The 14555-nt window shown below is 38.7% G+C and overlaps 2 protein-coding genes across 5 annotated transcripts in view; both read left to right on the top strand.

Moving 5' to 3' along the window:
- Window positions 1–3897, top strand: part of STK31 (serine/threonine kinase 31) — a 172317-nt gene extending 168420 nt beyond the window's left edge. For 2 of the 4 annotated variants that reach the window (XM_030922427.1, XM_030922426.1), the window contains one exon: window positions 3169–3544. In XM_030922427.1, coding sequence (XP_030778287.1) covers window positions 3169–3396 — 228 coding nt within the window. In that variant the 3' untranslated portion in view covers window positions 3397–3544. Of the gene's footprint in view, window positions 1–3168 lie in introns of all 4 variants that reach the window. The other 2 variants (XM_030922424.1, XM_030922425.1) reach the window with 2 other exon arrangements.
- A 2207-nt stretch (window positions 3898–6104) lies between these two features.
- LOC115894618 (probable C-mannosyltransferase DPY19L1) overlaps window positions 6105–14555 on the top strand; it is a 32701-nt gene continuing 24250 nt past the window's right edge. The window contains exons 1-4 of the mRNA XM_030922431.1: window positions 6105–6469; window positions 10493–10630; window positions 13038–13158; window positions 13923–14013. Of these exons, the coding sequence (XP_030778291.1) occupies window positions 6224–6469; window positions 10493–10630; window positions 13038–13158; window positions 13923–14013 (596 nt within the window). The 5' untranslated portion in view covers window positions 6105–6223. The remainder of the gene's footprint in view (window positions 6470–10492; window positions 10631–13037; window positions 13159–13922; window positions 14014–14555) is intronic.

Genomic DNA, 14555 nt, shown 5'->3' with positions numbered 1-14555 from the left:
AGTGGGTGTCTTTTCCCCAGTGTATGTTCTTCGTGCCTTTGTGAGAAATTGGTTGGCTGTAAATATGTGGCTTTATTTCTGGGTTTTCAATTCTATTCTATAGGTGTATGTATCCTTTTCCTATACTAATAAAATGCTGTGTTGGGATTGAAAGATATTTTGAAGTCAGTGTGATGCCTTCACCTTTGTTCTTTTTGCTGATAATTGTTTTCACTATTTGTGCTCTTTTTTAGTTCTACATGAAATTTAGGATTTTTTTCTATTTATGTGAAAAATTACGCTGCTATTTTGATAGGGACTGCTTTGAATCTGTAGATTTCTTTGGGTAGTGTGGGCATTTTAACAATACCAATTCTTCTGATCCAAGTGCATGGAATGTCTTTCCATTTGTTAGTGTCCTCTTCAGTTTCTTTCATCAGCGTTTTGTAGTTTTCTTTGGAGAGCTCTTCCACATCCCTGTTTAAATTTCTTCCTAGGTAATATATTTATTTATAGCTATTGTAAATGGGATTACTTTCTTGATGTCCTTCTTAGCTAGTTCCTTATTAGTTCATAGAAGTGCTACCGATTTTTACATGTTGATTCTATATCCTGCAGATTTACTAGATTAATCAGATCTAAGGGCTTTTTGGTGGAGTCTTTAGGTTTTTGTAGATAGTTAAGATAGTGTCATCTGCAAAGAGGGACAATTTGACTTGCTCTTTTTCAATTTGGATTCCTTTTATTTTTCTTGTCTGGTTGCTCTGACTAGGACTTCCAGGACTGTGTTGAAGAGAAGTGGTGAAAGTGGAGATCCTTGTCTTGTTCCAGTTCTTTAGAGGAAGTTTTTCTTTTTTTGTTTTTTGTTTTTCATTTTTTTGAGATGGAGTTTCGTTCTTGTTGCCCAGCTGGAGTGCAGTGGCACGGTCTTAGCTCACTGCAACCTCCGCCTCCTGGGTTCAAGCAATTCTCGTGCCTCAGCCTCCCAAGTAGCTGAAATTACAGGTACCCACCATGATGCCCGGCTAATTTTTTTTTTTTTTTCTATTTTTTAGTAGAGATGAGGTTTCACCATGTTGGTCAGGCCAATCTCGAACTTCTGACCTCAGGTGATGTGCCCACCTCCGCCTCCCAAAGTGCTGGGATTACAGGCGTGAGCCACTGCGCTTCGCTAGAAGAATGTTTTTCTTTCCCCATTTAGTAATGATGTTAGCTGTGGCTTTATTTCACTTAGTTCTGCTCTCATCTTTATTCTTTCTTTTCTACTAATGTGTATCAGGTCGTTTATTTGAAATCTTACTCTTTTTTGATACAAGAATTTATTGCTATAAAGTTCTCTTTTCACACTGCTTTTGCTATATCTCATCGGTTTTGTTATGTTGTTTTGATTTTCAGTTGTTCTAAGATATTTTCTTATTCCCTCTTTAATTTCTTCCTTGAACCAGTGATTGTTCCAAGACATTTTCTAATTCCCTCTTTAATTTCTTCCTTGAACCAGTGGTCGTTCAGCCGTATGTTGTTTAATTTCCATGTGTTTTTGTTGTTGTTGTTGTTGTTGTTGTTATTTCTTTTTGAGATGGGGGTCTCACTCTATTGCCTAGGCTGGAGTGCAGTGGCATGATCTCACTTCACTGCAACCTCTGCCTCCTGGGTACAAGCAGTTCTCCTGCCTCAGCCTCCTGAGTAGCTGAAATTACGGATGTCTGGCACCACACTCATCTAATGTTTGTATTTTTAGTAGAGATGAGATTTTACCATGTTGGCCAGGCTGGTCTCAAACTCCTGACCTTAAGTGATCCACCCACCTCCACCTCCCAAAGTTTTGGGATTACAGGTGTGAGCCACTGTGCCTGGCCAATTTCCATGCGTTTGTATAGTTTTTAGTTTCTCTTGTTGATTTTTAGTTTTCCATTGTGGTCTGAGATGAAACTGGATATGATTTTAATTTTAAAACATTTTTTGAGCTTTGTTTTGTGGCTTAAGATATGGTCTATCCCTAGAGAATGTTCCATATGCTCATGAGAAGTATGTATATTCTGTTGCTGTTGGGTAAAGTATTCTGTAAATATCTGTTAGGTTAATTTGGTTTTTAAGTGCAGTGTAAAATCTATTTTTTTTAAAAAAATTAATTTTGTCTCTAGATGATCTGTCTAGTGGTGAGAGTTGGGTGGAGTCTGTTTCTCCCTTTAGATCTAATAATATTTGGTTTATGTATCTGGGTGCTCTGTTGTTGGATCCATGTGTATGTTTAGAATTGTTATATTCTCTTGCTGAATTGATCTCTTTATTATTATATAGTGACCTTGTTTGTCACTTTTTGCTCTTTTTGACTTAAAGTCTGTCTTACCTGATACAAGTATAGCTACACCTGCTTGCTTTTGGTTTCCTTTTGTATAGAACATCTTTTGGCAGCATATAATTGGGTCATTAAAAAAAATCCTTTCAACCAGTTTATATCTTTTAAGTGGAAAGTTTAACTGGTTTACATTCAAGGCTGTTATTGATACATGCATGAGGGTTAATTTCTGTCATTGTATTAATTGATTCTGGTTGTTTTGTGTATCTTTTGTTTCTTACTTTCTTACTCATCGTGGTTTGCTGGTTTTCTGTAGTGGTAACACTTGAATTCTTTCTCTTCTTTATTTGTGTGTTTGTTTTACCAGTGGAGTTTATATGTGTTTTGTAATGGTAGATATTGTTCTTCCACTTCCAAGTATACAACTCTCTTAGTAGAGACGAGATTTCACCATGTTGGCCAGGCTAGTCTTGAACTCCTGACCTTAGGTGATTCCCCCCACCATGGCCTCCCAAAGTGCTGAGATTACAGGCATAAGCCGCTGTGCCCAGCCAGATGATCTATTTAAAGTGTGATTATCAGCTCATTATTTTGGTGTTTTTTTTTGTTGAGGGGAGTATCACATACTTTGTCAGTCATCTTGAAGCGCCTCCTTCCTGACTATATTTATTGAAAAAATAAATCCACTTATTAGTGGACCTACCTGTGCAGTTTAAACTTGTGTTGTTTAAGGGTCAACTATAGTTGAACTTGGTAGGAATCTTTAAAAATCTAAATAGAAAAACTTGATTTTTGCCCTGTATCACTGACCAAAAGTATTTGTGAATTGTCCTTCTTCATTACAGATTTGTCCTTTTGTTCCTTTGTTTTGTAACACCTGTTTTTCCTTACAGGATAATAAAGTCAAATCCCTCCTCTGTAGCTTGATATATTATAGAAGTTCAATGACTGCTGAACAAGTTTTAAATGCTGAATGTTTCTTGATACCAACGGAGAAATCAGTTCCAAACCCAGAAAAAGATACTGAATATACCCCATATAAAAAGGAAGAAGAAATAAAGATGGAGAACTTGGATAAATGTATGAAGACAAGAAATGGTGAAGCCAACTTTGATTGTTAAATTATTATTTTGTTATTGTTGCAGATGTTCTTTTTAAAAACTTTGTTTGGTTTGGTTGATACACAGAAATATCTAGAAATGTTCTGGGACTAGTTGGGTTGTATCTTTAGTATTCAGGTTGTGAAAAATAAAGATGTTTGGCTATGCACAAAATAGTTTTTATGCTTTGAACTGTAGTTGGAGTTTGATATGGTTTGGCTGTGTCCCCACCAAAATTTCATTTTGAATTGTAGTTCCCATAATCCCCACATGTTGTGAGAGGGACCTTGTGGGAGGTAATTGAATCATGGGGGCAGGTTTTTCCCATACTGTTCTCATGGCAGGGAGCAAATCTCATGAGATCTGATGGTTTTATAAAGGGGAGTTGCCCTACACAACCTTTTTGCCTGCTACCGTGTAAGACATGCCATTACTCTTCCTTCACCTTCCGCCACATTTGTGAGGCCTCCCCAGCCATGTGAGCAACTGTGAGTCCATTAAACCTTTTCCTTTTATAAATTATCCAGTCTCACGTATTTCTGTTAGCAGCATGAGAACAGACTAATAAAGTAAGTTGGTGTCATGAGTGGGCTGCTGCTGTAAAGATACCAAAAAATGTGGAAGCGACTTTGGAACTGGGTAACAGGCAGAGGTTGGAACAGTTTGGAGGGCTCAGAGGAGGATAGGAAGATGTGTGAAAGTTTGGAACGTCCTAGAGACTTGTCGAATGGCTTTGACCAAAATGCTGACAGTGATATGGCCAATGAAGTCCAGGTTGAGGTGGTTTCAGATGCAGATGAGGAACTTTTTGGGAACTGGAATAAAGGTGACTCTTGTGATGTTTTAGCAAAGAGACTGGGAGCATTTATCCGCTAGAGATTTGTGCAACTTTGAACTTCAGAGAGATGATTTAGGGCATCTGGTGGAAGAAATTTCTAAGTAGCAAAGCATTCAAGATGTGACCCGGGTGTTGTTAAAAGCATTCGGTCTTATGTATTCACAAAGATATGGTTTGGAATTGGAGTTTATGTTTAAGAGCAGAGCATAAAAGTTCAGAAAATTTGCAGCCTGTTGATGCGATAGAAAAGAAGAACCTATTTTCTGAGGAGAAAATCACACCAGCTGTAGAAATTTGCGTAAGTAGTGAGGGGCCAAATGTTAATCACTAAGAGAATGGGGAAAATGTCTCCAGGGCATATCAGAGACCTTTATGGCAGGCTCTCCTATCACAGGCCCAGAGGCCTAGAGGGAAAAATGGTTTCATGGGCTGGGCCCAGGGTCCCCTGCTGTGTGCAACTTAGAGACTTGGTGCACTGCATCCCAGCTGCTCCAGCTGTGGCTAAAAGGGTCCACGGTACAGCTCGGCCCATGGCTTCAGAGGGTGCAAGCTCCAAGCCTTAGCAACTTCCAACTTCCACGTGGCATTGAGCCTACAGGTGCACAGAAGTCAAGAATGGAGGTTTGGGAACCTCCACCTACATTTCAGGGGATCTTTGGAACCACCTGGATGTGCAGGTAGAAGTTTTCTGCAGAGGTGGGACCTTCATGGAGAACTCCTCCTAGGGCAGTGTGGAAGGAAAATGTGGAGTTGAAGCACCCACACAGTTCATACTAGGGCACTGCCTATTGGAACTGTGAGGAGAAGGCCATGGTCCTCCAGATCCCAGAATGGTAGATCCACTGACAGCTTGCACTTTGCACCTGGAAAAGCTGCAGACAACACCAGCTTGTGAAAGCAGATGGGGGTGGGGGGTGGTGCTGTACCCTGCAAAGCCACAGGGGCAGAGCTGCCCAAGGCCATGGGAACCTGACTCTTGCATCAGTGTGACCTGCATATGAATCAACGGAGGTCATTTTGAAGCTTTAAGATTTGGCTGCCTTGTTGGCTTTCAAACTTGCATGGGGCACTTGGATTTCAAACTTGCATGTAGTCCCTTTGTTTTAGCCAATTTCTCCCATTTGGAACAGGTGTATGTACCCAATGCCTGTACCCCCATTGTATCCAGGAAGTAACTAACTTGTTTTTTATTTTACAGGCTCATAGGCAGAGGGACTTGCCTTGTCTCAGATGAGACTTTGGACTCTGGACTTTTGAGTTAATGCTGAAATGAGTTAAGATTTTGGGGGACTGTCAAGAAGGCATGATTGGTTTTGAAATGTGAGGATATGAGATTTGGGAAGGGCCAGGGATGGAATTATATGGTTTGGCTGTGTCCCCACTCAAATCTCACCTTGAATTGTTATAATCCCCATGTGTGAAGGGTGGACCCAGGTGCAGATCATTGAATCATGGGGACAGTTTCCCCCATACCATTCTCATGATAGTGAATAAGTCTCATGAGAGCTGATGGTTTTATAAATGGGAGTTCCCCTGCACAAGACCTCTTGCCTGCCACCATGTAAGACATTCCTTTGCTCTTCCTTTGTCTTCTGCCATGATTGTGAGGCCTCCCCAGCCATGTGGAACTGTGAGTCCATTTTAACCTCTTTCCTTTATAAATTACCCAGTCTCGGGTATGTCTTTATTAGCAGCATGTAAACAGACTGATATACAGTTATTAAAGAAGAATATTCTGATTCTTTTTTTTTTTTTTTTTTGTATTTTTAGTAGAGACGGGGTTTCACCATGTTAGCCAGGATGGTCTCGATCTCCTGACCTCGTGATCCGTCCGTCTCGGCCTCCCAAAGTGCTGGGATTACAGGCTTGAGCCACCGCGCCCGGCCAGAATATTCTGATTCTAATTATCTTTTGAAATTGAGTGATTAGAATGTGATACTTGTGATAGGAAAGGATATTACATTGCTTGACAAGTCCTATGCAGATTTTCAGTATATTGGCTAGCTGGAGATGAAGGCTTATGCTTTTATTCAGCAAATAATAGTTGTCATCTGCTTTGTATCCAGTTTTGGAAGTATAAAGATAGAAAAAACGTGGTCCTTACACTTACGAAGACTGCCATCTGTTGAGAAATCCAGCGATATAAACATTGTAATACAACGTGGAATATCCAGTGACAGCGCTGGACTTGATGAGATTATACAGGAGTACTCTTCCTATGAAGGAGGGTTGTCAAGGAACATCTTTCTGGAGAAGGTAGTATCTTGGTTAAATCTTAGAGGATGAGTTGAAATGGTAAAGAGAGTAGCAGGAGTATCTTTTTCTTTTTTCTTTTTTAGAGACAGGGGCTTGCTCTGTCACTCAGGCTTGAGTGCAGGTGGTGAAATCATGACTCACTGTAACCCTGAACTCCTGGGCTCAAGCAATCCTTTCACCTCAGCCTCCCGAGTAGAAGGATTACAGGCACAAGAGTATCTTAATAGAGAAAACATCACGAAAGCACTGAAGAGAGAAACAGTTTGTTAAGTAGTATGAAGTAAAAGGCAGGGAATAGGTAGATGAGGGCTTCATATGAAATAATAAAATGCTTATACCTAATTATTTTATAGAAAATGTGGAGTTATTGAAGAATTATAAGCAGATTTAGCTCGCTCGAAATCCATCTTCTACCTATCATCAGGATAGTAGGTAGGGAGACTAGTTAGATTGCAATTATAATAAAGTAGGAGAGAGATGATTAAAGCAAGATCTAGAGAAATAGAATTAGAGATGTAACCTGTAGGACAAACTTACAAAATAATTGGGAGGCAAAATCAGTAGGACTTCTTAATTGGAGTATATGTAGACTTAAGTGGTATGGCAGAGTGTTTTGTTGTTGTTGCCTATTCAATATCTAGTCTTCCTTAGTTATAGATCCTTACTATTATTTGGACTGTCAGTGTACTCAGCAAGAGTATATTTGCCATCTTCCCTGTAATGAGGCCTTTTGACTAAGTTCTTGCAAATAAGGCTCCTAAAAAGGAGCTGATGAGGTTGGGAGATGTTCCCTTTGCCTTCACTCCTTTCCTACTACCCTGAAGCTAACACGATGGCTAGAATTGGAGGAGCTCCCCTGGATCATGAGGTGATTTTGAGGATGCAAGTCATGAGCTAGGTTGATGGAACAGCAAGTTAGAAGGAGCTGGTCATCGTTCTGGAGCCTCTGTACTAGCCTTGAGATTTTATGTTGAGAGAATAAACACAAAATATGGTTCCTGTATCAGCAGCTTCAGCATCACCTGGAAAATTGTTAGAGATGCAAATTTTTGGCTCCATTGCAGACCTGCTAAGTAAGAATCTCAGGGTGAGGAGTGGAGCCAACAATCTGTGTTTTTATAAGCCCTTTAAGTCATTCTGATGAATACTAAAGGAAAATATTGCCACGTATTCAAGTCTTTGCAGCCTTTCAGCTAAAGTAGAATTTAATTTCTACTTTATTTCTAGTTTGACTCACATCATATCTGGTTGTCTCACTTTCTGTGATGTTGAGATTGATCACTGGCTTCAGGTATTGTGATGCTGATTCCTCCTATAGCCTAGCCATCAGCCTAGGTTAGTTATTTCATTATCCTTCTCAAACTGTGATACCTAGTCTATCATTTTTTTCCCTGCACTTATTAGCTATAATTCTTCTATTAAGAACTTTCACCTTTTGATTTCTCTCTAAGATATATTTCATAGAGGAAAGACAGGAAAATGCTTTATTCTTTCTTTTCATTTACCAGTTTTCAGAAAAATGAGTAACTTCCCTAGCATCTTCTAGTAGTGATCAATGGAGTACCTTCTTTTGGAGTATTATTATGACATGATGGATTTTAACATATTTTGTAAACTTTCTTGTCTTTAGCTAGTAAAGCCCTTGCAACTCTCCCTGTTTGCCCTTGATGTGACCTCACTAGTATCCATAGGTTCCTTACTTTCAGGTACTACAAGACATTTTCTTCTCAGACCTGGCATCAACCAGTTTTCCAATGAGCCACCATTCCTGTCAGTGGCAGATGCTCATTGCTACTAGATTGGCCATTGTATTTTGGCCTTTTTACTGAACAGAATTAGGCTACAAAAATTTTTTTAAAGAGAAATCATGAATTTGTATTAATTTTTTAAATGGAAAGAAGATTAGATTTTTTTACTTGATATTAATCTTTTTAGTTTGAGAATCTTGGTTTCAAATCATTGATTTGTTAGGAATAAAAGTACCAAAGGTATAACTAAAAATGTGATTACTGAAAAGAGTTTAAGATTTTATTGCAGTTTGGTTCTGCACAGGACAACCCCCAGAACTGGGTCTCAGCCCAGGAGGCCATGTGGGTTCTTGGCTTTGGGCAGGAAGGAATTCAAGAATGTGCCAACAGAGTAAAGTGAAAATGAGTTTATCTTAAGAAAGTAAAGGGATGAAAGGGTGGCTACTCCACAGGCAGAGCAGCTGTGAGGGCTGCTGGTTGATTGTTTTTAAGGTTGTTTCTTAATCGTATGCTAAACAAGAGGTGGATTATTCATGAGTTTTCTGAGAACAGGGAGGGGAATTCCTGGAACGAGGGTTCCTCCCTCTTTCAGACCATAGAGGGTAACTTCCAGAGGTTGCTATGGCATATGTAAACTGTCATGGTGCTGGTGGGCTTTTCCTTTAGTATGCTAATGTATTATAATGAGCAATAAGGATGACCAGAGGTCACTTTAGTTGCCATCTTGGTTTTGGCAGGTTTTGGTGGGCTTCTTTACCGCATCCTGTATTATCAGCAGGGTCTTTGTGACCTGTAACTTGTGAAACCAGTCCTGCTGAATTCCTGGGCTCCATTTTAACGTTAGGATATAGTCCACTAGGGATATACAGTAAAATTACAATATCTTACTGTTACTTGAAATCTTCTCCCAAGTTGATAAATAGTTCATTCCTTTCTTTCATTTTTATTTTGATATTCAGGTAGTTTTACGTTTTTGTTTTATAATTAAGTGTATGTTTCCAAAATCAAACCTGTAAAAGAAGGAAGGTATAGTTTTCTAGGGCTGTCATAAAGAAGTACAACAAGCCAGGTGGCTTAAAACAACAGAAATGTATTTTCTCACAGTTCCAGAGACTAGCAGTGGGACGTTAAGGTGTTGATGGGCCTCTTGTCTCCGAAGGCTGGAGGGGAGAGTCCTTCTTTGCCTCTTGTCAGCCTCTGGTGGTTGCTGGCCATCCTTGGAATTCCTTGCCATGCTGATGCCTCACCCCAATCTCTGATCCATCTTCACACGGCCTTTTCCCCTGTGTGCCTGTAGCTTTGAGGTCAAATATTCCTCTTTATTTAGATTTACCAATTCTGTTGGATTTAGAGTCCACCTTAATCTAATATGACTGCATATAGTGATATCAGAGCTAATACATCGGAGTATCAACACCATTTTTTTCTTTTTCAGTAAATTTCTGGGTACGCATATCACTTTTGTATTTATGAGTCTTAAACCCAGTTTAAACTTTGGCAGCTACCAGGGCAGCTCCAGGCAAAACTGAAGATGCAAATACAAGATGTAGATTTATCTTGTGTTTCTCTGTCTTCCCTCATACTGCCACTTAGACTCCCCGTTAGGCTTCTAGTATTTTCTTGTTTTTTTGTCTCACATATTATTCCACCCTTGCTATCTTTCCAAAGTAGTGTGCCAAGCTAAAAAAGTATCTTTCTTCAAAATAGGACCACTCCCCACCCTCATCCCCAGTCCCACAGAGTTCTTACCTGTGGGTGGCACCTGAGTGAAATTCATATGTAATAATACATCAGTGTATAACCTTCTCAACATATTTGCATTTTTGCATGTAAATCCGGAGGAAAAATGACTGATAGTTTCATTTTGGGGATTAAAATAAGCAGTTAGAGGAGCATTTTTGGCTTGAGATTTCTTGGTTCGTGATAAATTTTAGTTCCATAGTAAACCACTCGCTCTATTCATAAGATAGCATTTTCTAACAGTTATATTGGTATGGGTAATAGGATTTTCTAAGGTGAAGTATGCTGAGTCGTATTATTTTGTAAATGCTGAAACTTTTTGAAGCTATTTTGCATTCAGTTATTTCAACTAAGACATGTTTATGTGAAAATACATAGTTTTTTTGCAACTTTAGGATTTATCAGTGATCAGAAACCTGTGAAATTCATTGTATTAATAGCTGTTACTTGCTTAATTGCTTTGTTTTTCAAAAACTGTATTTACTTAGAAGAGGCATTATAATTGTTATTTTAACTGAGCTTATCCTTATATCAGGGACTATATTACTCCTATTTCAAGACTATTGTGGAAGCACCCTCATTTTTGAATGGAGTATGGATGATTATGAATGATAAACTGACTGAATACCCCCTTGTTATTAGTACATTAAAAAGATTCAATCTTTACCCGGAGGTAAGGCACTTTTTCCAGTTGTGATTTTGCACTTTTGTAAAACTTTTTTGTATTAAATGCTGATTTTAAATCTAAGATATTATTCAATATATTAAATTGTATTTAATTTTTTAAAAGAAAATATGGGCTAGGCGCGGTGGCTCAAGCCTGTAATCCCAGCACTTTGGGAGGCTGAGACAGGTGGATCACAAGGTCAGGAGATCGAGACTATCCTGGCTAACACGGTGAAACCCCGTCTGTACTAAAAAATACAAAAAAACTACCCGGGCGAGGTGGTAGGTTCCTGTAGTCCCAGATACATGGGAGGCTGAGGCAGGAGAATGGCATAAACCCGGGAGGCGGAGCTTGCCACGAGCCCAGATCCGGCCACTGCACTCCAGCCTGGGTGACAGAGCAAGACTCCGTCTCAAAAAAAAAACAGCAAAAAAGAAAATATGTATCTTGTGGAGGAATATGTAAAAAAGATCATTACAGATTTTGAGGAGAAGGCTTTAATTCTGTGGGGAACTGTTGTTGTGATTGTATTGTTTAAAAAATACAAAAACTAGATTTGGTGTGCTTGTAAGGTTTATACTAAGGGAGCTCTGTTACTTTTACATGTCATTTGTTAAATGTTTTCTTCCTTATCCTCATTTAATTGAGTGCACTTTCTTGAGTGGGAGTGGAGGGAAGGTGAGCCCAATCCAGCAAATGGAGATGACATTTGGCCTCTCCTTTATCCTCCTTGCAAAACTATAAATTTGTTGATGTGGAACTCTAGTTCAATAGAATATATACTTTAATGATTTTGTCAAAAGTCCTTCAAGATAGATATTGAACTGTCCACCAGCGGTGTTTTTGAAACTATTTATTTACCTGCATCTTTGTTAATTGGATAGACAAAGAAATTGAAGTCACATGATGTATTTCATTCATTGATTATATATGTATTTTAGTGTTCTCTATATATGTATATATAACACATATACATATAATGCATTTTTACTTTTAAAAATAATTGCCAATTCATGCGTTTTATCTATATTTCTATTAAAATTTTATAAGAGCTCATTTATTATATACTGGATATTAATATAAGCTATATAATGAAACATTTTCCCCAGTTGTTTGCCCTTTAGCTTTGTGTATGATGTCTGTGTATTTTTTAATACAGAAATATATCATGAATCTTTTTGTCTTTTATACATATATGTAAAAAACTTCATTTTTGTAATCATAATTTTTTTATATTTACATTTTTAATTTATCTGGAATTGGTTTTGATGCATAGTGTGGGGTAGGAATCTAACCTTGAATTTTTTTTTTTGAAAATGGTATTGTGTGTAACCTAACACTGATGAGGTGTCCATCCTCTCTCCACTGATTTGAAGTAAGCTTTCTTCTTTATATGCAAAATTATTATACATACATACTTGCATGTGTTTCTGAATTTTGTGCTCAGTATTGCTTTAGGTTGAGGTTGTGGGAAGTGGACTTTGAGATGGAGATTTACATGCAGGAAGTAGTTGAGGGAGTGTCCTTAGGGTCAACACCTTAAGGGGGATGAATGAGGCAGGAGGAAGATGAGAGCTTTGATGCAGTCACTGTGAAAGCCTCATCCAGTCCCTGTGCAGCTCTGGATCTGGGATGACCTTGCAGAGTTGTCCTACCTTGAGAGAAGGGCCCCTGACCTTGATATCTTTCCCTATTGACTAGTCAGTCATTGGATGCAGATTGCCCTTGGGTAGGGGTTGTCTCCTTGAGTGAATTTACTTTCTTCAGCCACGGGCAGTTCCCGGGGAGGGATGCAGCTTCCAGCTCTAACTTACCAGCCTTCCAGCCAGCTGTTGGAATGAGTGCCTCACCCCAGAAGAGGGAATCTGGGGTGGCGTATCACCACCTGTACCATGGTTACATTGATCTGTCTAGCCATTCTTGTGCCAGTATCACACTATTTTAATCATTGAAAGTGGTAAGACTTAATATCTGTTAAAACATTCCCTTTAGTTTTCTCGATACATTTTAGACACTAGGAATTTTGAATAGAATTATTTTATGTTTATGAATTAATTTGAGGGAGAGTTCATGTCTTAAATAATTCAGTCTATTCCAGTAGACCCAGTATCTTTTACTTGTGCAAATCCTCTTTTGTGTCTCTTAGTAGAGTTGTATAGTTTTTGAAAATCATAAATTTAGCGCTTTTTTGGGGCCCATATTTTGTCCTTACCCATGGATGAACAATTGAAAACTGACCAGTGAAGAATCTGCCTAGGAGATTCTGAGCCTCGTTTTACTAGATTTAAAGGAAGCCAAGTGGATGGTATAGAAAGGGAAAACATGGTAATTGTCAGAATATCTCAAAAGTATTCTAGTAATGAAAATTGTTTAGTATATTTTCTTAAGATGCCTCCATATTTTTCAAAAATAGGTAATTTTAGCCAGCTGGTACCGGATTTATACCAAAATAATGGACTTGATTGGTATTCAAACCAAGATATGTTGGACAGTTACCAGAGGAGAAGGACTCAGTCCTATTGAAAGCTGTGAAGGTAAGTTTCTTTCTGTGATATTGTCCAGTTATCTGTTGTAACATAATAAACTTATCCAGCATAATAAACTTACACTGTAAACTTAGTGGTATAAACAACACCCATTTTATTATGCATATGGATTCTGCAGGTCCAGAATTTGGGCAGGCTTTAGCAGGGCTGGCTTATCTCCATGATTTCAGGGACCTCTGCTAGTAAGACGCAAATATCTGGGAAGGCTGGAATTAACTGAGAGGCTGCATTGCTCACATTTTGACTCCTGGGCGTGGAGGACTGTGAGGCTGAGCTCAGCTGAAACTGTCAGCTGGGACACCTACCTGTGGCCTTTCTGGGTGACTTGGGCTTTTTGATAGCAAGTACCTCAGAGTTGTAGTAAGGCTTTTCCTATAGCAGCTGAAGGCTCCAAGCTGGACACTGCATGGCCTCTTCTGACCTAGCCTTGGAAGTCACATAGTGTTGTTCTGCCGTACTCCATTGAAAGAGTCACAAGAACAATGAAACTCAAAAATGGGGGCTATAGACCCCATACCTCCCGAGGAGGCGTATCTGTGAATTTGCAGCCCTGTTTTAAAATCACCATTGCTAATTACCCTGATCTCATCTATGTTCTGCAGTAGTGTTATGTTTTCATGTGGGAACCAGGGCAACTATTGAATATATCTGGCCACCATTTTCAAAATGAACACAATTTAATATAAATTGCTAGACACATAAGGTAATTTGGGTTAATGTGGTTAGAACATATGTTTTGTTTATTTTTAAAGGCTTGGGAGATCCTGCTTGCTTTTATGTTGCTGTAATTTTTATTTTAAATGGACTAATGATGGCATTCTTCATATATAGCACATATTTAAGGTAAGATAATATTTTACTGTTTATAAGATATACTAAAATAAAATAGTTGATTACTTAATAGTTAATCATTGATTAATTTATAGTTCAGTTTTATGAAAATATCCTAAAATATCATATCATAAAATCATTCATTATTTGCATGATTTCACCACTGCCATGGCCCATCACACTGAAGATAGTTTTAGAGGTGTAAATAGAGTTGGGAATACTTGATAAATTTAATTATTATTTTTTTTGAGACAGGGTCTCACTCTGTCACCCAGGCTGGAGTGCAGTAGCGTGATCTGTGCTCACTACAACCTCTGTCTTCTGGGTTTAAGCGATCCTCCCACTTCAGCCTCCTGAGTAGTTGGGACTGTAGGTCTACGCCACCAAACTCCGCTAATTTTTTGTATTTTTTGTAGAGACAGAGTTGCACTATGTTGCCCAGACTAGTCTCAACTTCCTGGGCTTCAGTGATCTGTCCATCTCAGCCTCCCAAAGTACTGAGATTACAGGCATGAGTCAGAGTGCCTAAATTTTAAATATTCATAGGCATTTGG

Source organism: Rhinopithecus roxellana, chromosome 18, assembly GCF_007565055.1.
Source record: "Rhinopithecus roxellana isolate Shanxi Qingling chromosome 18, ASM756505v1, whole genome shotgun sequence".
In the NCBI taxonomy this organism is placed as follows: domain Eukaryota; kingdom Metazoa; phylum Chordata; class Mammalia; order Primates; family Cercopithecidae; genus Rhinopithecus; species Rhinopithecus roxellana.
Note: the sequence above shows the minus strand (reverse complement) of the source record. Positions and strands in the feature narration are given on the sequence as shown.